The following is a 23835-nucleotide window of genomic DNA, read 5'->3' as shown; positions in this document are numbered from 1 at the left end:
AACAGAAATTGCTGAAATTTCTGTTGAAATATTGTGTCAAACCATGAAGTTTCACTACTAGACTGTAGGAATATCTATACAGAGACAGAGCTTGTGCAAGATGTGATCTTCAAAAAATAAATTTTGTAATGTAATCATAAATGGTTTTCTATTTAACAGTTATGAATGAATTTATTTAATACAATTTTTTCTTAAGAATATTTAATTTTTTAAATTTCCAGTTATCTGAATCACTCAGTACATAAATATCTAACAAATGATTTTCTAATTTACTAAGTAATTATGAAAAATCTGATTTTGAATTAGAAATAATTAATAAATTAAATTAATTTATTCAGCTGTGTATTTCATTAGACTGAAACAACTTGAAATTAAAAATCAGACAAAGTTTATGACTAGACATCCTGATAATGTCAAATCAACCTGGATAATTCATATGTCTGAATAACAGGATCTGGATAATTATAGGGTAGACGAATAAATAATTGCATAAGCAATATCACTGATAACTAATAACTATTCTATTATTCAGTCAAACTAGACCTAGTACAAAAGTAAATTGTAGCGTAAAACAAACAGTTTCTGTAATTAGTTCTTAGCATAGTATGTAAAAATCACACCTGCATTCAACCTGTAAGTGAATATACTTGTAAGTGTACACTTGAATAATTAAATGTATTAGAAAATGTAAGTTAGACACTGTTAAACTTTTCATTAATACAATGAATATACAGCGTTAACGGGTGGATTTAAAAACATAATTTGGAACAAAAAATCCTAATCCCTTACTCATTTTGTAGACTTTTTAGTTTTATTGATAAATATAGTTTCAACTTCATTTTTTGACAAAAAAAAATCAAATATAGGAAAGATACACGTAAAAAAATAAGTACTAGTTACAAGTGATAGAAATACTCACATATGAGCATGACAAAGCTTTTGCAAAATGTATAATTTTCACGATATTTGTATTTTTAAAGTGCGCGCATGTGTGTGTGTGAATGAGTTAAAATATGAAATCTGCATACTGTGGTTAATATTACTGTCAATAAATATCTACTTGCAAACGTTAAAAAGAAATACGTAAATGCAAGATCATGCGACACATTAATTCATGCACTGATAGATAAACACGAAAACACAGGAGTGTTAGGTAAATTTAACATAAATTCATCTTCTTTAAAGGAACTTGAGCAAGCACTACATGCAACACCAGACTCAAACTGTCTAACACTGTTTCTCAACTGCCTGTTTTGTCTGACCATCTTCTATTTACTCTTTAACAGTAGAACTGTACGCCGCCTCTAAGATTAAACAGTATGAACATTAACAGCATTACATTAGCAATGCAGAGATTGACATAACCTACTGAAATAAATATATTATACAATATTCATGCCAATAACACATACACAAATGTGTATGAATAAAAATACACATACACATACAGTTTTTAATAATTTCTAAGTCTCTTTACTATTCAATAAGTTTCCAATAAACACTGTTAATGATGTCATAAAAAATAGATTATCAGTGAAAGCCTCACATAATGTTGATAACTGTCAGCACTGGCAATTATTATAAATTATAATCTTTAGGTAAGCACAAGCGTAGAATATGTTTTATAGTTTTATATATTAGTTAAATAAAATAATAAATAAAAATAAATTTACCATCCCTCTCAGTAGCTGTTCTACATCTAGGACAAGGTTTTGTCATCACTCTTATAGTAACCTTACTAGCATCATCCCATCTGGCCTAAAAACACAAAAACATTAAAAAAATAATTTAATTAACTTTAGTTAATATAAATAATAACAATAATAATAATCAATACATAAAATTAACAGAAATCAGATTTAATAACAAATAAACATACAAAACAAAAATACGGCTGAATCTATGTTATAAATCTAAACATAATGACACTGAAACCTATATAGAACTGACTCCATAAATCTACAGATGAGTTTTTTACTTATGATAACTCTCCAATCAAATTTGGAAGTTTAGTTTCCATTGAATATTTCAAAAAGATATTGAACTGAATAATTTCAGAAGTAACAGGAAAAAACCATTATACAAAGGTTGGCACAGAGGAGAACACCTGTCATTAACAACACTCCATTTATGCCAAATGTCATTTGCTGATGAATAGCTGTCATAAAACAGAATAACTGTCATACCAACAGAAAAAATTCTTAAGTAGTCAAAAGGTACAAACACCTACTAATTTAACATTCTATGTTCCAAACATCACATAATGCTAATCTAAATAATTATCTTTTAACCTCTCTTGATTAACAGCCAAATTTATAAAAAAACAATCTTAAGTTGTTACTGAAATATGGTATCAGCATTTTATAAAGTTATAAACTAAGTAATAGTAAAATTATCCTCTGTTTACAAGTATTGGATGTTTAAAGAGTAATGCTAAACTACTGGGTAAAGATAATGTTATTTTCTTCAACATTTAATACAGGAAATGGAAATCACTTTTCACATATGTACTCTTACATTAACATAAATTAAACTTATCTTAAAAATAAACTAATGAGACTAGTTGACTGTTTCTGAAAAACTGATTAGATTATATTTATAATTTTATTTATTTATTTTCTTATTCCAATATAGCGTTTCAGTAGCACCATATAGCATTGTGGGTATATATTTTGGCCAACAATACTTATATAGTAGACCGTAATATGAGGTAATAATCACTTAATATTATGAAAAACTCATATACGGCAAAGTTTATAGTTGTGTATTTATGGTTTTGGCATTTTGGAATTCTGCTGAGCAGAAATCACTATTTGATGTGAAAAACATTCCCAGCATAACCAGATCAATTTTGGGCAAGTTACTGCTGTTGGCTTTTGCAAATCCTGCTTCCAAAGACTTGTTGTAGTCATTGTACTACTATAGAAAATCGTATAACATAAGAAAAAAATGTGCTTTACAGCACAAAATAAACAAACCACATAGACCACCATAAACAACAATCTGAAGTTTTGCAAGACATGATGCCATGCGCTCTGATTGTTGTTTTATGTCATGTGTCCAACAGGTTTTATATTTACTTCTTGAAAATATTAAATATCTTAATTAAATAAATAGATCTTCAGTGAAAAAGATTAACTTCAAGATATTTCCTCCAACCTTACAACAATTTTTATCCTTAAAAAGAATTCTATACTACATTACAAATAACTAAAAGTAATAAATCGGTAATTTAACATTTTAAAAGAAAATTGTAATTATGTAAAATTAAGCTGTGATTTATCTTTAAAAAAAATTTCCCTGAATATCCTCACATGATTTATATTATTTTCAATACTGTAATATTGGATTGAACTGGTAAACATAACTTATAGCAAATAAAATCAATAACAACCCTCATGATTACTATAAAAAAAAAAAAAACATTTAAAAAACAAAAGAAAGAACTGGTTAGGACCAACAGAGATTATTAGGAATTCAGAGATGATAGAAATCTGAATTATAATAAAAACATATTCATACCTGTGCAGCTCTAGCTGGATCTACTGAATAAGAAACACCAGCAGCCATTAGTGATTCATCAGTCCTTGACAGGCATTCACCAAGATGATAACCCTGCATGCAGTCCCTGCAAAATACAAACTAAAAAAAATATATATTAAATATTGCAACAAATATACATATGATACATTATTAATGAATAACACAATGAGGCTTGTCCACAAAACAAAACACATAAGTTTGATTCTATGGTACAATTCACTTTTTGTAGTGAGCTTCTCTCATCAAAGAACATATGGATATATGTTTTGACATTAAACAAAGCACAATCAATGTAGTGCGTGCGAGTCATCACTGTGATGATAAAAGTATGACATAAGTGATTTAATATTATCAGTTTGGTAATTATTTTAAAGGGTGTTGTTTGTTAACAGTTCATCATGTAAAATAAGCATTACAGCAATTCATGGATGATGGGCAATGACAATTAACTTGCACAGATAGTGTTCCTTATCAAAAAGCTGACTACACAATTGTAGGACACTCCCATCATGCAGCTAAAACTGCTTTCTGAGAAAGTCGTACAACGGTGGGTTGTTTCTGATGCACGGCTTACACACTCATACAAACTCAACTTTATTTAAAATATTTATCATCCTAAATAGATATAAATTTTTTTCATTTTACTTCAATGATTCTAACTAAAGCATGTGCACATACCATATTTAATTCATGTGGGTGTGGTGGTAGTAGCGGCGATGGTCAGCACTAACTAAATTAATGTAATTTTACAACTTACATAGAACAAATTTTGCTTGTGCGGTCAGCAGACAGGTGTAGCCACAAGGCTTCATGCACAAGGTACAAAGTCAACTGGGTGATTAGTTCAGGACCTTGCCAGACGAGTTACTTTTTTTACACTTTAATTGTTATTCATTTATTTAATTCTACCACTCACCTGTGACGTCACAACATAGTTGTACATCAGTGCTACATTAGTGCTTCTTGTGGTGACAAGAGGTAATATTGATACAGTGTGCCTAATTTTAGCTACTAGTTTGGAGCAATTTTTGCAAAAACGTTTTTTGCAAATTTGTTATTTTTTAGTTTTTAACAAATGTGCCTAAGAAAAATATGACTAAGCGAAATCTCTAGATAATAAGGATGACCTAGCTCTACAGCCTTACACTCTTGACCTTTTAAGCTGAAAATTTAATGGCATCAATGATACACATATAGAAGTAATCTGATCAAGTTTGGTCAAAATTGGTCCATAGTTCTGAAGATATAAGGTTATTTAGAGGCAAAAGTAAACACGCGTGCGTGCAAATACTCACATATCTGGAAAATTTCCATTAGATTTTTTGGGTTTATTAGGTGTCAAAACGTCAAGATCCAGTGAAAACCACATATGCCCAAATTGGACCAATTACAATACTTCCCCTTCTAGAGCTATAGTGCTATCTAGATGGGAAAGTAAAATTTATCCGTAAAACAGATAAAAACTGTATTTTCTGCCTACTATTCATCCAAGTTGATTCCTATAGATTATTTCCTATTCAAAAAATTAAAATTTCTTTAAATTAATTTAATTTCATTCAGCCCTCTTTACCCAACAAAGGCCTCCAGCTCCCTTTATTTAAAAACTGAAACCTTGAAGTATTTAATATTTTTTCCACTATCATGATTCTTCAGGGCCAAAGAAAACTTTATGATGTCCAAACTTTGAACTGTGTAGTCCAGCTAGATAAATTAATGATGGATAAAGAAAACAGTGCCCCCTTCAATATTTTTTTAAATTTATAATTGTTTTTTTTTTTTCAATTCAGGGGTTTGGGGTTTGAAATGTTTGAAGAGCAAAAGACATGATACATTTCTTCCTCTTAATGAAGAGGAAAAGAGAACTTTGCCTCCTTCATCAACATAAAAAATGAAATTTTATGATACTATTTTCCACTGTCATTTTTTAAGGACACATAAAACTGTATGATATCCAAGAGTTTGGGATCCTGCCTCAACCCACGCCAAAATAAATAATTTCAAAAGTTGAAATTAATTATAAATTATATTAAATGTCATGGTTATAATGGCAATGAAGAATCATGATTATAAATGATATAATATTATACATCATATTTTAATATTGTAAACATTTTATCAGAACTATGTTTTTGGATAAATTATCATATTCAAAACTTGTTTATCATGTCAGGTTCTTCCTGAAAATCATGTTAGCTCTTTCAGACCCCTCAATTTTGAAAATCTGATGAGACTTAAAATTAGAATAAAATTAATTCTCGTTAAAATTAATGTAAATGCAATTAATTTTTGTATACACATTTTTATTAATATATTTCCAAGTCTTAATGTAAAAAAATGTAATGTAAAAATAAACAGGAAATTAAATTTATTTATTAGTAACTAGGTTGTTAAGAAAAGAAACAATCTCAAATTTTAGAGAGTTTTCTAATTATATACATTTTTATAGTTGATCAATGATTTACCATAATCTTCTATCAAGAGTTAAAATCCTATTAACTGTTTATGATATACAATTGTATGAATCTACTGATAATGAAAAATTTGTAAAATGCTCCAGGAAGATCTGGAAAATGTAATTACAAAATTCAATGATAATAAGTTGGATTTAAATTTATGGTTGCTTAAAAGGAAATAAAAGTTCAACAAATAAATTATAAGATTTTTTTTAATAACTCTTTGATTCCACCACTTTTCAATATGAATAGAAAACTTTCTGCAAATATCTTTTAAAACAAATAGCATCATCACCATTTTTACTTTAAATTATGTCGAGAACACAATTTTTTGATGCAAATTTTTAAGTATCAAAGACTGCATTCTTGATACAATATTAGTATTTTTTGAATAAAAATAATTTGAAATAAAATTAATGAAATATAATTGATGACTGCAAAAAGTATTTTCTGTAACATTGGGCTTACCTGGTTCTGCAACAAATTAAGAAACTATACTTTTGTGTTTGGTCCAACAAATGAATGCAATTTGGACTTTAAAACTGTACATACACTTTTTTATAATCTGCCATCTAAAAGGTTAGGAATGTGTAAAAAAAAAAAAAAAAAAAAAAAAATGGCGTATAGACTCTACAGTTTATGAATTCAAGAAATATCTGATTTTTAATTACCAATTATTAATTTTTTCTTCTAATAAGTAATTTTCTTCAATCCCATGAAAAATATTATAAAAGTTTAATTGTATATGCATGAATTGAGTTCCTTTAACTATTAAATATTGACTTATAATCTTCACTGAACAATGTCATCAACATGGTTTTTAATATATCCTGATTGTAATGTAACAGGTAAAAGCACTCTAGATATATAATGTATTTTGATTGTAAGAGATACATTTTTATCATTATACTTTTATATTCTATTCATTGATTATTGCTACATTTCATTTTGATATTTTTTTTTAAATTAAGATAATATTACAAAAGTTTAAAATACTTTAATTAGAAAATTGTAAAATAAACATTATAATACCAAATATCTTTCAATTAAACTTCACAATTATGTAACAGAGAGAATACTTTATATAACAGTAAACATGACCAAAATGAAAAAAAAAAGAAATGAATTATATTAAGATACTGTAGAATATATAAGTATCTAAACATTTTTGTCAATAAATATACAAAGGTTGGCACAATGCTAGTTGAATTTCGCAGTATCTGTGTATAGCTTAAAACTGAATTACTCTCTCGCTGATACAATTAAGACCTTACACTATTCTTTATTGATTTCTTAAACCAGTAAAAAGTTACAATAAATTTCATAATTCAATCTATGCTAAGTTATTCAGTTTTATTCTATCTTCCATAAAATGGAAATAAAATGTTTCAAAATGCCAATACTTTGAGCAGTTTCAAAAACAATTATTTTAAAAACTAATATAATTTTATCACCTACTAGTGTAATAAAAGCTGAAAGATATTTAGACGCTGAATGACTAATTTAGAAAAGTACACATCTTTAAATAACTACAGAAATAAATACCCATTTTTATTATGTTGCTTAAAAATAAAACTGAAATAACCGATCTGATATGTAGAACTATATAATGGTACCTATGAATCAAACTGGAATCTAACACTTTTGCTATGATCAGCATTGTTTTTATCTTGAACCTATCAAGAAAGTGCATAGAATGTTACTAGTCCCAATTTATTCTAAATGTTTAAAATAAATGTATGATGGAATAACAATAAGAGAATTAGGTAGTATTGTGTATGTTTGCTATTCTATAATATACAGGGGAAGCAACATAAAACCAAACCCATAATGAAACCTCTACCCAACACTATTTATGAGACTCCCATACAACTAGCACGCCTACTGGATGTATTTGTTACTACCAATTGTTGCTGAGTTGTGTTTGTGTAAAATGCCTTACTCGCCGGTGTCTGTGGCGCAAGTGGTAGTGTCTTGGCCTTTCATCTGGAGGTCCTGGGTTCGAATCCCAGTCAGGCATGACATTTTCATACAAGCTACAAATCATTCATCTCATCCTCTAAAGAGATACCTAATGGTGGACCCAGAGGTTAAAAAAACCTTATTCAATCCAGGAGAGGATAGCTATAGTTGAGGCCTATATTCATCGTTTGGATCGTTTGAAGATCACATTATGTATTCGTAGAAAAATTTCCAAATGCCTGTATCTCAGCAAAGAGTAGCATACACAATTTAATTAAAAAATGGTGTACAAGAGGTTCGGTTTAAAATGCAAAACAAAAAAGGTAACCTTCTGTTAGGACTTCACAGGCCATTACCGATATTGAAAAAAGAATTAATGCCAGTCCAAAAAAAAAATCACTATGCAAGTTATCCCAACAATCTGTTGTTAAATGCACATCTTTTCTTACAATTCTTCATGAATTAAAATTGAAACCATGCCACATTACAACTGTGCCACAACTGAAGGAGACAGACAAATGGAAACAACTTGATTATTGCATCTGGCAAAAACATTGTTGGTGGACAGAGTTGTCTACTTGTGATTTTTTCTTTGAGGCTACTTAAAGGAGAGATTTTATGCATCTAATCCCCACAAGGTGAACATTCAATGAGAAATCAATGCAATTGACAACAACATTTTGCATCAGACGACTCTCAATATCCCATAGTTGAGCACAATAGTGCAATAATGCCCTGGATTGTCATCTTGAACGTCTGTTATAACAGTTAAGGTAAATAAATGCAACATTTACATTAAATTTTATTTTTTCTTATTTAATTTATCCATATCATTCATAAAATTTGATTCCAAAATAAGCTACTGATTCTGCAGCAGTTAGGTTATGGGTTTGGTTTTATGTTGCTTACTCTGTATTTTAGACATGATTTTACATTGTTTGATAAGAACATCACAAATTTTACATAAAAGCAGAACATTTTTGGTTTTGTAATCATAAAACAACAAATGAAAATAATTATTTCTCCGTTCTGTAACTAATTATTAACCTATTAATGGAACATCGCTCTGTACATACCAAAATACCTATGTATACTATTATTGTGTACAATCAATTTTCAAACTTCACTGGCTGACTACAATTGTCATGTTAGCAAGATCAAAATAATGTTTGTTTTAATTGTGGCCAATTCTTACTGGCTGGAAATAGAACAAGTTCCACTATGAATGTGTTATATTTAATATTCAAAGATGTGTGAAGAACATCAGGACATAAGGACATCAGTGTCCTTATCACAAATTAGTAAGTAGTGTTATATGTAAACAATCATTGTGGAAATGTATAAATTATGCTTCAAATTTAGAATGTTATGTGTATGTTGATTATGAGACTTTTTAAAAATTCTAAATCAGATGAATGATATGCAATGTGATAATGAATAAAATAATTCTTCTGAAAGTAGTAATATTTCAGACAGGATAGGGAGGAAATGTTTTAAAATGGCTATAAAAAAAAAAAAAAAATAGTTCTTCAAATCTAAAGTAAGCTACTGAAAAACAGGCTTGTTAATAAACCCACCAGGTTGGTCTAGTGGTGAACACGTCTTCCCAAATCAGCTGATTTGGAAGTCGAGAGTTCCAGCATTCAAGTCCTAGTAAAGCCAGTTATTTTAACATGGATTTGAATACTAGATCGTGGATACCAGTGTTCTTTGGTGGTTGGGTTTCAATTAATCACACATCTCAGGAATGGTCAAACTGAGAATGTACTAGACTACACTTCATTTACATACATACACATCATCCTCATTCATCCTCTGAAGTAATATATTACGGTGGTTCTGAAGGCAAAACGGAAAAGGAAAGAAGGATTGTTAATAACCAAAACAGAAAAAAAAGTAACCTTTGCATGTAACTTAGTTTATGCATTTCTGAAAACTTAACAACAAACTATGAACAACTCTTTTAGTTCTGCAATCACATTCCATCTTTAACAATCAAGATAACTACTCTCTAATTTTTACACAGTTAGCACGTGAGAGGTTACTTTGCAATGGATGTATATATACATATATTTTTTTTAAATTTATAGCAGTAATTGAAAAATTACCTAATTATAAGAATTATAATTAAAGAACAGCTTAAAAGGCAAAAATATTGCATATTATTTTTGAAGAACTTCATATATTTTCCCTCACTTTGCCTGAAAGATGATTGATTTTCCTGACTTATTCTTGATTTATATATTCTCTTTGATTTAATACATTATGGTTTTTCTAACATATAACACTGGCATTACATTAGGAAAAACATAAGAAAAATATTGAAATATAAAAAGAAATTATTATATTGAAATAACTTACTCCACATCCTCCAATACATTGAATTTTTTTACAATCAGGATCAACAAGTATTCCAGCACCACAACCAGGTTGTGGACAAAGTACTCCACCCTCTTTTAACACAAATTCTTCAGCACCAAACCTCTGATACATCTGATACTGAAATAAATTATGTTGGAATTATATTAAAACAGGCAATTCCATAAAAAAAATTTACTAGTGCACAAATTTGATTTTCATTTTATAAAACTTTTACACTTCTTTCGCTGTGCCTTTTTTCATTTATAAAAAGCATACACAAAATTGTAAGATTGCATAATCTTTCCGATCTACAGGATGGCGCACGAAATGATCCAACATTTGTTTTGGCAAAAATTGTTTAGGTTACTAAATTAATTAATGTGTTTAATTAAATGTGTTTTATGTTGGCAGAAGTGACAGCAGTTCATGTATATTGGTTTCTTCTCTTTCTAGTATGCTTTTGTGTATTGTTCCAAGATGGCTGACCAAGGAAGATTGACTGTTGAACAGTGCATAAAGATTGTGCTGCTTTTTAATGAAATGAAAAGAGTAATGCTTACATAAAGATGTTTTATGCATATTTTCAAACTCTGTGGTCACCCTCATTTACAACAATACGTAGACTTTATGAAAAATTTAATAGTGATGATTCAGTATTTGAGAGTAAGCGTGAATGGCCTGCCAATGTTCATTCTCCACAGAATGTCAAAGCTATCAGGGCAGCATTACTGAGGAGTCCAGGCAAATCAATAAGAAAAGCAGCAGCACAACTTGGTATTTCTTGCAGCAAATTTTAAAAACCAGTTTGCATTTATATCCATACAAAATAACAGTATTGCCTAAATTAACGGCTGACAACAAACATTAAAGAAAGGCATTCACAGAATGGCCTGTGAACCAAGATGTATTGTTGAAAAACGTCTGGTTTTCAGATAAGGCACATTTTCACCTAGATGGGGTTTGTAATAAACAAAATTTGTGTTTTTGGGCTTCTGAAAATCCAGATGTGATTAATGAAAATGTGCATTAAAACCCAAAAATTACAGTATGGGCCGGTAACTCAAGTCAACAGGACCATTCTTTTTTGAACATACAGTGAACGTTATCTAAACAGGCTGATTAATAATTTTGTTCCTCAGCTTCTTGCAAACGGAGTTTCAATTAGTAAACAAGTGGTTCATGCAAGATGGAATCAGACCACACACACCTAATGTTGTTTTAAGACTTTCTGCATGTAACTTTTAACGTAAATGTCATTTCAAACCGATTTCCTAATTGTTTTGTGTGTGGACAGAACTGGCCCCAACTGTAATGATTTGAAGCTGTATGATTATTTTCTTTGGGGATTTCTAAAGGAAAAGATTTCCCCTTAAATGCATCTTACAGTGATGGAACTGCGAGTGCTGATCATTGAGGCGTGCAATGAGATAATCGAGGATGTGTTCCGATAACCACAAAAACTTCTAAATCAATCATTTAAAAATTTTAACTACAGCTTATGACCCTGCAATGTTTACTACAGTTCAAATCTCACTGAACTCTACTATATAAATAATAAATAAAAAAAATACAAAAAACATATAAATAATTAACCTAGAACTTCTTTTACTAAATTTAATATCATTTATACTGAAAGATATTGTTTCTATCAACTATCATTATCTACATCGAACACTTGCTTACTTACTAGCCAACATCCGCCCTTGACTGTTGAGCCATTTGGCGACATGCTGACCAATAAAGACAGGCCTGTCAACATTCTTACCTTTACTTTTTTTTTTGCTCATTATAGCGCTTTCAGGCATACCAGTTGTGTAAATATGAAACCGGAATTTGCCCATAGATGGCCCTAGCTGTCAATGCAGTTACCATCAAACCGCATCATTGGCACCATTTTCTTACTTTGATGTATGACAAAGATTTTCAAATCACAATACAAGTTTCATATAACAGCACAGTTTTAATTAGCATTGACCAATCAAGTTTTGTACCTAAAAAGTATGATTTGCAGGCAGCATTAATTTTCTGTAACTATTTAAAGAAAACTGCTGTAGAATCGCATCGAATGTTTGTCAAAGCTTACGGTGAGCATGATGTTTGTAAATCACAGTGCTTTGAATGGTTTAAAAAAAAAATTTGAAAGTGGTGATTTTGACGTGAGAAACAAACAACGTAGAAGCCACTGAAAAAGTTTGAAGGCAGTGAATTGCAAGCATTGTTGGATGAGGATGACGGTCAAATGCAACAACTCGTGACTCAATTAAATGTAACACGAGAATAATCAATACTATAATGTCTGAAATAATCAGTACAATGCCGTATTAACATACATATAACATATTTATAAGGAAATTTTAAATATTAATGTTTTAAATTTTTTTTTTAAATTTATTGACTGAGCAAATATTTGTTCTGTAGATTCTAATGTATTATATTTTATTTTAATATGTAAATGTTAAAAAAAAAGAAAAATTTTTAAGAAAACATTACTGAGGATGGGCTCTCATTATAGCCTGAAAGTGCTATAATGAGCAAAAAAAAGTAAAGCTAACAATGTTCTTTAATTTTGTTCGTAGTGAGGTGGCTGAAAAAATATATTATATGATTAGCTAATATACATTTATATGGGATCAAAGGGACAAGTGTGTGTGTGTGTGTGTGTGTGTGTGTGTGTGTGTGTGTGTGTGTGTGTGTGTGTGTGTGTGTGTGTGTGTGTGTGTGCGTGTGTGCGTGCGTGCGTGCGTGCGTGCGTGCGTGCGTGCGTGCGCGTGTGCGTGTGCGTGTGCGCGTGTGCGTGTGCGTGCGTGCGTGGGTGTGTGTGTGTGTGTGTGTGTGTGTGTGTGTGTGTGTGTGTGTGTGTGTGTGTGTGTGTGTGTGTGTGTGTGTGTGTGTGTATACATATATATATATATATATATTTTTTTTTTTTAAATAAATTCTTTTAAAATTTAACTGGTTTAAAAATATTTTTAACATAAAATTATAAGTGAATAAGAGGTATGTTATCATGGATTGCAAGTTAATGATGTTTGTTGTAATATATATATAAATAAATGTATGCAGCTGATGCCAATCAAGTTCGTGAAAGCACTTCTATATAATAAAATAAGGTAAGTCATCCTATTTCAATTATTTAGTAGTTAGGGTTGACCTATTAAATATAAAATTAATATATATATATATGTATGAAACACAAACACATACACACACACACACACACATTCAAATTTTATAACTTATTTAAATAAATAATTATTCAAATAAATAAAGTTTTAAGTCTCAAAAGATAAAAGGATTGAATGGTACCCAACTTAAGATATTGATTTTTTTTTAAACTTAATTTTCAATATTGAAAATCCAAATCTATCTAGTATTATTTATGTAAATAATACAAAAAACGTTTAGAAAACGTTAAAATGGAGTAACAATGAAATTTACTACTTTTTTAATTTGTCGGTAACAAATTAAGATACAAACTTGATTTCTGGTGTGTGTAATCTACATGTGAATATCTAAAAACTAATTTTTAGATTTTTTGAAATTTCGAGTTTAAAGTGTGAAAATGGAAATTGATTTTTTTTAAATTGGGCTATCTTTTTAATTTATTCGTAACAAATGAAAATAGTCAATAGATTATGGCTTGCAAATATTCTTCAGATAAATATTTAAAAACCATTCTAGTTTTTTGTTTAATTTCAATTTTTTAAGGGGTGCGACGGTGTACGGCCCAGTAGCTCAACAAACATAGCCACTCTTACTGTATGTGCAATGTGACTGGCTGCACCTGCCCTCAGTTACTTGACTAAAAAACATAAAATAAAATTAAACAATTTAAAAAAAAAAGAGAAATGAAGTACAGTATACGCTTTTACCCATAGGAAGCACGGTTAACCAGTCATAGCCAATATTTTAAGATGAAGCCAGATTTATTTTTAAGATGTAAACCGACATTCTTAATTACTCAAAGTTTTGGGTCCTGTACTGACCAAATTGTTGCTCTGAAGAAATTACAATAGACTATTAGATATCTTTTATAAATTGAACAGACTTTAATTTTTGTTTATCAATTTTATTTTCAAAAACATGAAATACATGAACGCAGCAAGATCAAAGGGGAAGCACGGGCAAAGCTGTGACAGGGATGCTAGTATATATATATATATATATAAAATAACATGTAGAGCCATTCACATTCAATGCTCAGCAAAAACTACAGACAATAAATTGATGAAAATTAATATACACATTCTCCTTTATGGTGCGAGTGCACACTAAAAAAAGGATTTTTTTTAAATTCAAAGTAAACGGGTTGAAATGGAATATCAATGAAATTTACTATTTTTTTTTTAATTTCTCAGTAACAAAAAAAAAAAATAGATATTAACTTGATTATTGGGGTGTAATCATCATGTGAATATCTAAAAACCGTATTTCTAATTATTTGAAATTTCAAGTTTAAAGATCTTTGAAATATTTTGAAACCCAACTATTTTTTTTAATTTCTTGGTAGCAAGTGAAGATACCAACTTGATTTTTGGTGTGTTTAATTTTCATGTTAATACCTAAATTCCAATTTCTAGACTTTTTGATATTCGACCTTGAAAGGGATGAAGAAAGGTAAAAACTTTGAACAACGCTTGCAAATTTTCCCTATTTCCAATTATACCAAATGAGATATTCCATAAATTTGGGCTTGCAAACACTCTTTTGATAAATATCTAAAAATCATTTGCAGTTTATTTGAGTATCAATTTTTTAAGGGGCGCAAAGGTGTACAGTACAGCAGCTCAAGCAACACAGCCACAGCCATTATCACTGTTACAATATGTACAACATGATTGGCTGCACCTAACTCTGGTTACTTGACTAAAAAATACAGAATAGAAAAAATTGTCCGCGACAGGAAAGTGAAATAACCGTATAGAGCGGGCAAAGCCGCAACGGAGATGCTAGTATATATATTCATGTGGAATTACATTATATCAGTAAAATCTTACTGATTTAAAATTTACTGATTTGAAATTACTGATTTATTTCATTTAAAAGTTAATCAACTTTTAAATGAAATAAATTTGCCAGAGTGGAATAATCGGTCATGTCTTGCATAATTACAACTATATAGTAAATCTAAGCAAATTCAACAAATACGCCATATTATTATCACAGGCAAGTATAGACAAACGCAAACTCTGATCCTATAAACTACATAAAAGTTCTATTTAGATCTATTAAATAAACTTTACTATTTCTTAAAAATAAAGTTCTTAAAGTTTTAAAGGGATTCAATCTAAAAAATAAAAACGTTGTAAAACTTACTATTGAAACTAGTTTGAAATATGTAAAAATAAGTAATATATACACTTAATAATGACAAGACAACAAGTTTGATAAAGAAATGTATTTTAAACGCTACCTCTTCATTATCGAGAATATGAAAGTGATGAGATTCTTGAATATCTGAATCTGGACATCCAGCAGGACAAGGTAATGTATAACCATACTGTGCATGGCAAACAAACTGTCGTTCACGTAATCTAGTTAAACAGTACTGATGAAAGCAACTAAGACAAGTAACATGATGTTCAGAACAAGGAAATACTAACACTGGATCACTGGAACAAAAGAAAGGAAATACATTAACTCATTAAAAACAAGGCCTGAATACAGATCAGAATAAGTACAACAGGTGAGTAATTTGAAGCCTGAGTATAACTAGGCTGTGAAACTGAATTGAAACTCCACTTGCAATATTTTCATAACATCTGATCTGACAAAACTTGTTTGCGGAGGCTTCCAGAATCATCCTATCTGACCCCATGTGATTTTCTCCTTTAGGATTTTACAAAGGATCTTCTGTATGTGCCTCCGCTACCTATTAATTTATCCAATTTGAGACACAGGAATGAAATGGCTATTGCTTCTATTATTCCAGACATTCTGATTAAAGCATGGGAGGAACTCTCTTATTGATTTACATGTGCTGCGTGATGAAAGGCGCTTCATTGTGAGCTCCTTTTATTTCAGGTGTTCATTATGACACCAGGGAAAAACTGTTACGAATTACTCTTTCATTTTATTTGTGATTCATTACTGTAAGTCAAATTTAAGAGATATATTAAATAGCTTTGAAACCCAGATATACTTTTTTGTACATCCTGTATTGTATTTATATTGTGATACTCTTTTTCTGAAATTATCATACGCTTGAAATTAGTTTTATTATCTATATTTATAAATATATTTTATCACGTAAAATAATAAAAAACTTCTTACAGAATGGTTCATCACATTGTTAAGAATGGGGGAAGGAAATAATCTGAATTGTTATTTATTTCAAACAATCTTTTTTTTTTTGTTATAAATGGTTGTTTTCTAATTCTTGTTTAATAATTATATGAGAGTCGTTCAATAAGTCTTAAGAAAATCCAAGAGATGGCTCTTGTAGTATCAAAAATGGTTTGTTTTTAGTAAGTGTCATTTGTCGCTAGAGTGCAGTTAAAGTTTCAGCTGTATCCATCACATGGTTTCATTGTGATAGTCGATCGAAGTAACAAGCTTGTTTATTTAGAAAAATGGAAAAAAGTGAGTTTCAAGTGGCAATTAAACACTTATATTTAAAAGGCTTAACACCGAAAAAGATCAAAGATGAGTTGGATAAAGTTCATGGCACATCTGCTCCTGTGTTTGCAACTGTTTACGATTAGGTAAATGGGTTTAAACATGGCTGTACATCCACAAAAGATGAACATCAATCGGGATGTCCAGTGGAAGTGACCACCCCCGAAATGATAAGACAAAATTCATGATATGGTTTTGAGTGATCAATGAATCAGCGTGCTCAATATAGTTGAAGTCACAGGCATATTGCAAGGTAGTGTTTTCAATTTTGCACGAAAAATTGGGGTGAAGAAAATTTCAGCAAGATATGTGTCGTGTTTGCTCTTAGTGGAGAAACGTAATCATTTGGTCGACTCTGAGGCTGTTTTGGCATTTTTCTGTCACAATCCTCACAAGTTTCTGCATCAATACATAACTGTGGACGAAACATGGATAAACTACTGCACTTCAGAGACAAAGGAACAGTCAAACCAGTGGGTTTTTGAAGGCGAATAGGCTCCGAAGAAGGTAAAGACAGTGAAATCGGCCAGCAAGGTGATGGCCACGAAGTTTTGGGATACACACAGTATCATCTACACTGATTACTTGGAAAAAGGACAAACAATAACTGGAGAGTATATTTTGTGTCTTTATTCCACTGGTTGAGCGAAGAAAAAAATCAAGAAAAAATGTCTTCATTTGAAAAAGAAAAAGATCCTCTTCCATCAAGACAATGCATGGGTGCACACCTGCGCAGTTTCATTGACAAAAATGTTGGAATTAAGGTTCGAAATTACAACATCCACTGTATTCACTGGATTTGGTTCCCAATGGTTTTTTTTCATTTCCACACTTGAAAAAATGGCTCGGCGGGCAACAGTTCACGTCAAATGAGGAGGTCATTACCCAAACAGATGCTTATTTTGAGGACCTTCTGAAATCCTACTTTTTGGACAGCTTAAAATGTTGGAGAAATGCTTGGAAAGGTGTATAGAGTAAAAAGGAGATTATGCTAAAAAATATAAAAAAAATATAAACAAAATAATTTGTTTTTCTATCTTTTTCTGAGGACTTATTGAACAATCCTCGTATTTATACCTCTACTAACAACAAGCCTATGCTCAATTATAGTTGTTACCCTATTCTTTTTTTTTTCTTTATTATATGAAATGAATTTTTAATGTATGAAAAAATTTAACACACACATCAGCAGTAGTTGACCTTTTGAAATTTATTTCAATAACCATTTAGCATAATTCTTTCTTTATATTTATATACTTTACAACAAAAAAAAAATTGAAGGATATTTAATAAAATAGAATTAGTACAAAATCACTCACCTAACATCAGTACATGCTAAACAAGGTACATTACTTAGATTGTGTCGTATTAGATATAATGGTACTGCTTGATCTTTTTCACCTTCAGATGTGTGTTCAGCACATTTAAAATAAAACTCTGCCCATGAAACAGGGCCAGTCTGCAACAAATTAAGAGAAAAAAAAATGAAAACTAAAACAGAAAATAAAATAAAAATTGAAATTAGAATAAAAGTAAAATTAATTAAAATACACAACTCTGATAAAAAAAAAGAATACAAATTTTATTGATGAGAAAATTTTTTGATGTAACAACTAAAATGATGACAATTGTATATCAGATATTCCCCTCAAACTCTTTTCATACTCACAGGATAATTGTTTTTTGATGCCCATTACACCTGTCGATTTGAGTACAAAAAAATAAACTCATTTGCAACTGAATGATATACCTGAAATTCTCACTTAACTTGTATCATCATTGGTCATAATGTAACATGGTTTTTACATCACATTCCTACTATTAACTATTATAATATATTAAAAAATAATTAAAAATTAAACAATTAAAATTCAACTGCTACCTCACAAAATAACTGAACATCACATTTGAGAACAATTTTTCAAAACCAATTCTAACAAATTATCACACATTTTCTTGGCACGACCATTACTTACCAGTAATAATTTTCATTCTTAAGTGTCATGTTTCGTACAAATCTTTTACTCAAAAATACATTCAAGGTATTATTCAATAGTAAAAACCACCATTATTATATATTTTTTGTTTATTATAGTAAGTTGTATATTAATAAGCAACAACACATCACCCTAACCTATACTAATATCAAATTTTACTATTGAAGACATTATAACAAATTCTTCATATATTATAAATTCATAAAACAAGTTTACTGTTAAGTACATTAAGAAGTACTGAATTTGTGACTTGAAAAACCAATAAAACAATAAAAAAAACTTGATTGATTAATAATACGTAACAGAGAACAGTATCAATTGAAGATCTACTCATGAAATATCATATACTTTCTAATGTTAGAGTTTAATGATATATTAGTTAATTATTTAATGTTCTAATGTAAATATCTTGGTAAACACCTCTAAGCTGAACAAAAAAGTGAATATAATGTGTAATCATGGATGAAATTAATGTTTTTAGAACTTTAAACAAAATATGTGAGGAGAATATCTTATTCTGTACAATTATTTAAATTATAACACCAAAATTCTTTTTAAAAAAAATCCAAGATGACACAGTGATACACCTCAAGTTTAAAAGATAATGCAGAATAGAAAAGAGTAATATGATAAAAATTAAGTCAAAGAGAGATGAAAAACACAAACTAATAGGTAAACTTTATACTTTTAAAATTTAAATATATTTTTAAAAATCCACATCAATAAATTTCTAATGAAATTTACACTGCTGATTTTTAATATAGTATTTAAAAATTTCTGGCTAAGACAGTAAACTGCATCCCATATAACTTAAGAAATCTGTAACACTTGAAGTAGCTGAAGCAATAGCATCCTGTAAATCAAAAGGTACCTTGAGTGGACAAAATACCAATGATCAAAAGTATCACAATAAACTGTGTCCTTAAGACTACCAAATTTACATGAATGTTTGAGTGCAATTTGTCAGCATGGTTTTGTTTTTTATTAGAGGCTGATAACCACAACAATCAGAGGCACAAAAGAAATTAAATACAGTGTAAACCTAATAATAATTCATATATAATGGGAAAGCATTTCATGCCAGATCAGCAAACGTTTGGAGTGATCACAGTTACAACATTCTGGTAAAAACCAGAATAGATGAAATACCCAAGTTTTAGAAAATCTGGTCCTATGTACAGCAGTAAAATATTTTTGAAGTATATGTACCATTTTCTAAAAATCTATTATCATGATATCTATTATTATTATTAATATTATTATTATCAAAATACTGATTTTTAATTATTATTAAACTGAATACATAATACTCACAAGGGAGTTATGTTTATGTTTATACTTTTGATTTATTTTTTGTAATTATGTAGAATATGTTCTCTGCTTGGTTTTTTCATATTTACAGAATACAGTAAATAATGCTAATCTGGACCCCAGTGATCTGGACTGCTGAATAATCCAGACTGATTCTCCCGATCCTATCATTACAAGTAGTAAAGAAGTTTTTGAAAACACACAGTTGAAGGAAAAAGAGAGCAGAATTTTTAAGACGCCAATAAGATGACTAATTTACTTTTGTTTATGATTAGGCCTACATGACATTACTGTAGTAAACTATGCTACTCTGTATTCACGGATGCGAGTCTTCAACCAAAAATAAACATTTTACATTTATATATTTACCCGTCCACTGGTTTTCAACAATTTTAGATCTCAGTCAAATTTGATCAGTTGTAGTCATAGTTTTATTACGTATATGTTGTAATGCATACAGTACAATTAAATTGTTATGTGTTTTTGTTTGTTTGTTCATTTGTATCAGTATTCTTCCATGCATGCATGTTTCATGTTTCTGAAATGAAAAAGAATAACAGTTTCTATGCAAGAAAAAAATGCATGCATCTAACTATGCTGACAAAGTGGAAAGTTAAAAAAATATAGTCCTTCAATTAAGAGTTGCAAAGCAAGCAGTTTCTGATTGGAAAAAAATAGAAGCAATTGAAAACTTTTGTGAGGAAATGGTTGCTAAAGACTCTTAGGGAAATAGAGCTATAATAAAAATTCTTAACATGAGCATTTGGTTGAAGCTTTGTATATGTAGTTTTGTCAGGAATGTGAACAACAGGTTCCAATCTCAGGGCTATTACTGCAATCAAAATCTTTCATTCTCATTAAAAAATTAGGAGGTCAACTGTCATTTACCACTAGTGATGGTTGGTTAGCAACATGGAAAGAACGACATGGTATACACCTATTAAACATTTGTGGTCAAAGTCTTCCTCGTCACAATGTAGTTGGTGAAAAGTTTAGAAAAAATTTGTTAAGTTAATTCTGTTGTGTGTTGATTGGTTGTAGATTAAATAAGTAGACCAATCCATATTGAGTTTATGTAGTATTTATTCATTTGTAGAATACATTTTTGATTAGATATATCTGGTAGTCTTGTTTGTTGTAGTTTGATTTCAGTTTAGTAATAACACATTGAATATTAATAATACAGAGTACTTGAAGTATATTGAATCGAATTGACGTAAATGAATGATTGAATAACTAAACGCATTGTATGTTACCGTCCCACTACACCATCTTGCAACGTGTGTCCACACCACTCGAGTGTAACAAAGGAAGTGCACGCATGTCGTTAGCCCTAGTGGCGTGAAATGTAACTACAACAACAAGCTGCCATTGCAATATTTTGAAAAAGAAAACATGATATTAAAACTTAGCATAACTGCCCGCCAAAATCGGCAGATTTTGAATACAAACGATTGAGTAATACATAAATAATTAAATTATAAGAAAATTCATAGTATAATATAATACAAATATGATACAGTTTTTGAACATAATGTAATCTTGACAAATAATACAATATTAGGTAATATCATATAACAGTTAATGAGATATACATAAGTAATAAAATGAATACATATAAAATAAAAAAACATTGAATAAAACCATTAAGATTTAATTATTTATCTGATAAAGGTAGCAGACACAATTTATGTATTGGTCTATGAAATACACCATTTGATGTACGAATGTCAATAACTCTAACTAAATTATCAGAACCCATGAAAGCATGAGTAACAATTCCAGATTTCCAAAATAAAGGAGAAGTATTGTCATCACAAAGTAAAACTAAATCGCCTTCACAAAGATTTCTATTGGGAAAACGCCATTTATTGCGTTGTTGCAATTGATGCAAGTAATCTTTAGACCATCTTTTCCAAATAACTTGAATAGATTTCTGCAATAATTGCCACCTACCTAAACGATTTTCTGGAATTTCGGAAAAGTCTGGGTCAGGAAATGAAGTAAGAGGAGAGCCGATTAAGAAATGGCCAGGAGTAAGCGGTTCATGATCTTTAGGGTCATTAGAAATAGCGAAAAGTAGGCGAGAATTAAGACATGCTTCGATTTGAGTTAAAATTGTATAAAATTCCTCGAAGGTAAGAATGGTTTGTCCAGTGACATGGCGAAGATGAAATTTAACACTCTTGAACCCGCTTTCCCACAAGCCACCAAAGTGGGGTGAGGAAGAGGGAATAAATGACCATTTGAAATTTTGAGAATTTGAGAAAGATTGAATAGCCGAATTTGACGTCCTTTGATTCAAAGAATTGAAACAATTCATAAAGAGTGTTCCTAGCACAACGAAAGTTAGTAACGTTATCTGAATACATTTGATTGCAAATACCTCTACAAGTAATAAATCGTCTTAAAGCAGCAATGAAGGATTCAGTTGTTAAATCTGAAACAAGTTCTAAATGAATAGCCTTAGTAACTAAGCAAATAAAAAGCGCAATATAGGCCTTTGAAAGAATTTTAGATTTCTGCCCGCCATGGCGAATCATAATAGTGGCCACCATATTCAATAGGCTCGAGAAGGAATAATTCTAGAAGAGGGTAATTGACCAAGTTGCTGAGATTGCTTATCAGCATTAAAACGAAAACATTTTAGGCATTTCCGAACTATAGAACGAATAGCTATTTTTGCATTCACAATCCAAAATCTTTGACGAAGAGAACTGTGAGTTAATTGGAGTTCAGCATGTAAAAGACGCAAATGTTCACTGTGGATGATAAACCTTCTTATGTTTGCATGAGGATGTAGTATTAATTGATGTTTTTTAACGAAAGACAAATTAGAATGTTCCAGTCTACCTCCTACACGAAGTATACCTTTACCGTCTAAAAATGGATCTAGTGAACTGAGTTTACCTTGTTTCAACAACAAAATTAAAAAGTAGATAGGTAAAGACAAAATGTAAATTTAAGATATCTACAAAAATTATAAATAATGTAAACAAAAGACTATTAAAAGAGACATAATTGTGAACAGTTAAGTTTATCTAAGTGTAAGTCTGTGATATCAATTAATATGTAATCAAATATGCACACAGGTAAATAATACCTTCTGCAGAATTAGTCTTACTAAAATAAGAATAGTTAGTTATTTGTATGTAGCTGATAAAATAAATAAATGCATTGGTGTCAACATCAGGTAAATCACATAACATTAACCTTTATTATAACAAAATTTTGTCAAAGATATGTTGACTCAGATTTTAAGTGAGTAATTCTTAACATAAACTTATTTTTGGTTTATAAGCGACATCAGTTTCATTTCTAAACAGGGATTCGTAAGAAATAAAAATTCAACAATAATAAATTTTCAAATCAATAATATATCAATTAATAATGCAGATGAAAAGTGTTACTGTTAACATTTTATCTAATAATATAAGATAAGTATTAGTATATGTTAACTCACATGTATACTAATACTTATGTCAGTTGCAATTAAAACTTATGAATTTCTCATTTTTTCTTACAGAAATATCTAACTCCCCTCATTGGTTATAGACAGAGAGGGATAAACCTTATTTGAATTTTTAAAA

General features: G+C 29.8%; 1 protein-coding gene across 1 annotated transcript in view; it reads right to left on the bottom strand.

Annotated features, from left to right (window-relative positions):
- Positions 1-23835, bottom strand: part of park (E3 ubiquitin-protein ligase parkin) — a 45777-nt gene that overhangs the window by 5086 nt on the left and 16856 nt on the right. Inside the window, exons 4-8 of the mRNA XM_075356290.1 lie at positions 18257-18396; positions 15733-15931; positions 10320-10457; positions 3523-3642; positions 1674-1758 (exon numbers count right to left, since the gene is read on the bottom strand). Of these exons, the coding sequence (XP_075212405.1) occupies positions 1674-1758; positions 3523-3642; positions 10320-10457; positions 15733-15931; positions 18257-18396 (682 nt within the window). The remainder of the gene's footprint in view (positions 1-1673; positions 1759-3522; positions 3643-10319; positions 10458-15732; positions 15932-18256; positions 18397-23835) is intronic.

Source organism: Lycorma delicatula, chromosome 1 (genome assembly GCF_047948215.1).
Source record: "Lycorma delicatula isolate Av1 chromosome 1, ASM4794821v1, whole genome shotgun sequence".
NCBI classification, from domain to species: domain Eukaryota; kingdom Metazoa; phylum Arthropoda; class Insecta; order Hemiptera; family Fulgoridae; genus Lycorma; species Lycorma delicatula.
This window is presented reverse-complemented; position numbering and strand designations above follow the sequence as displayed.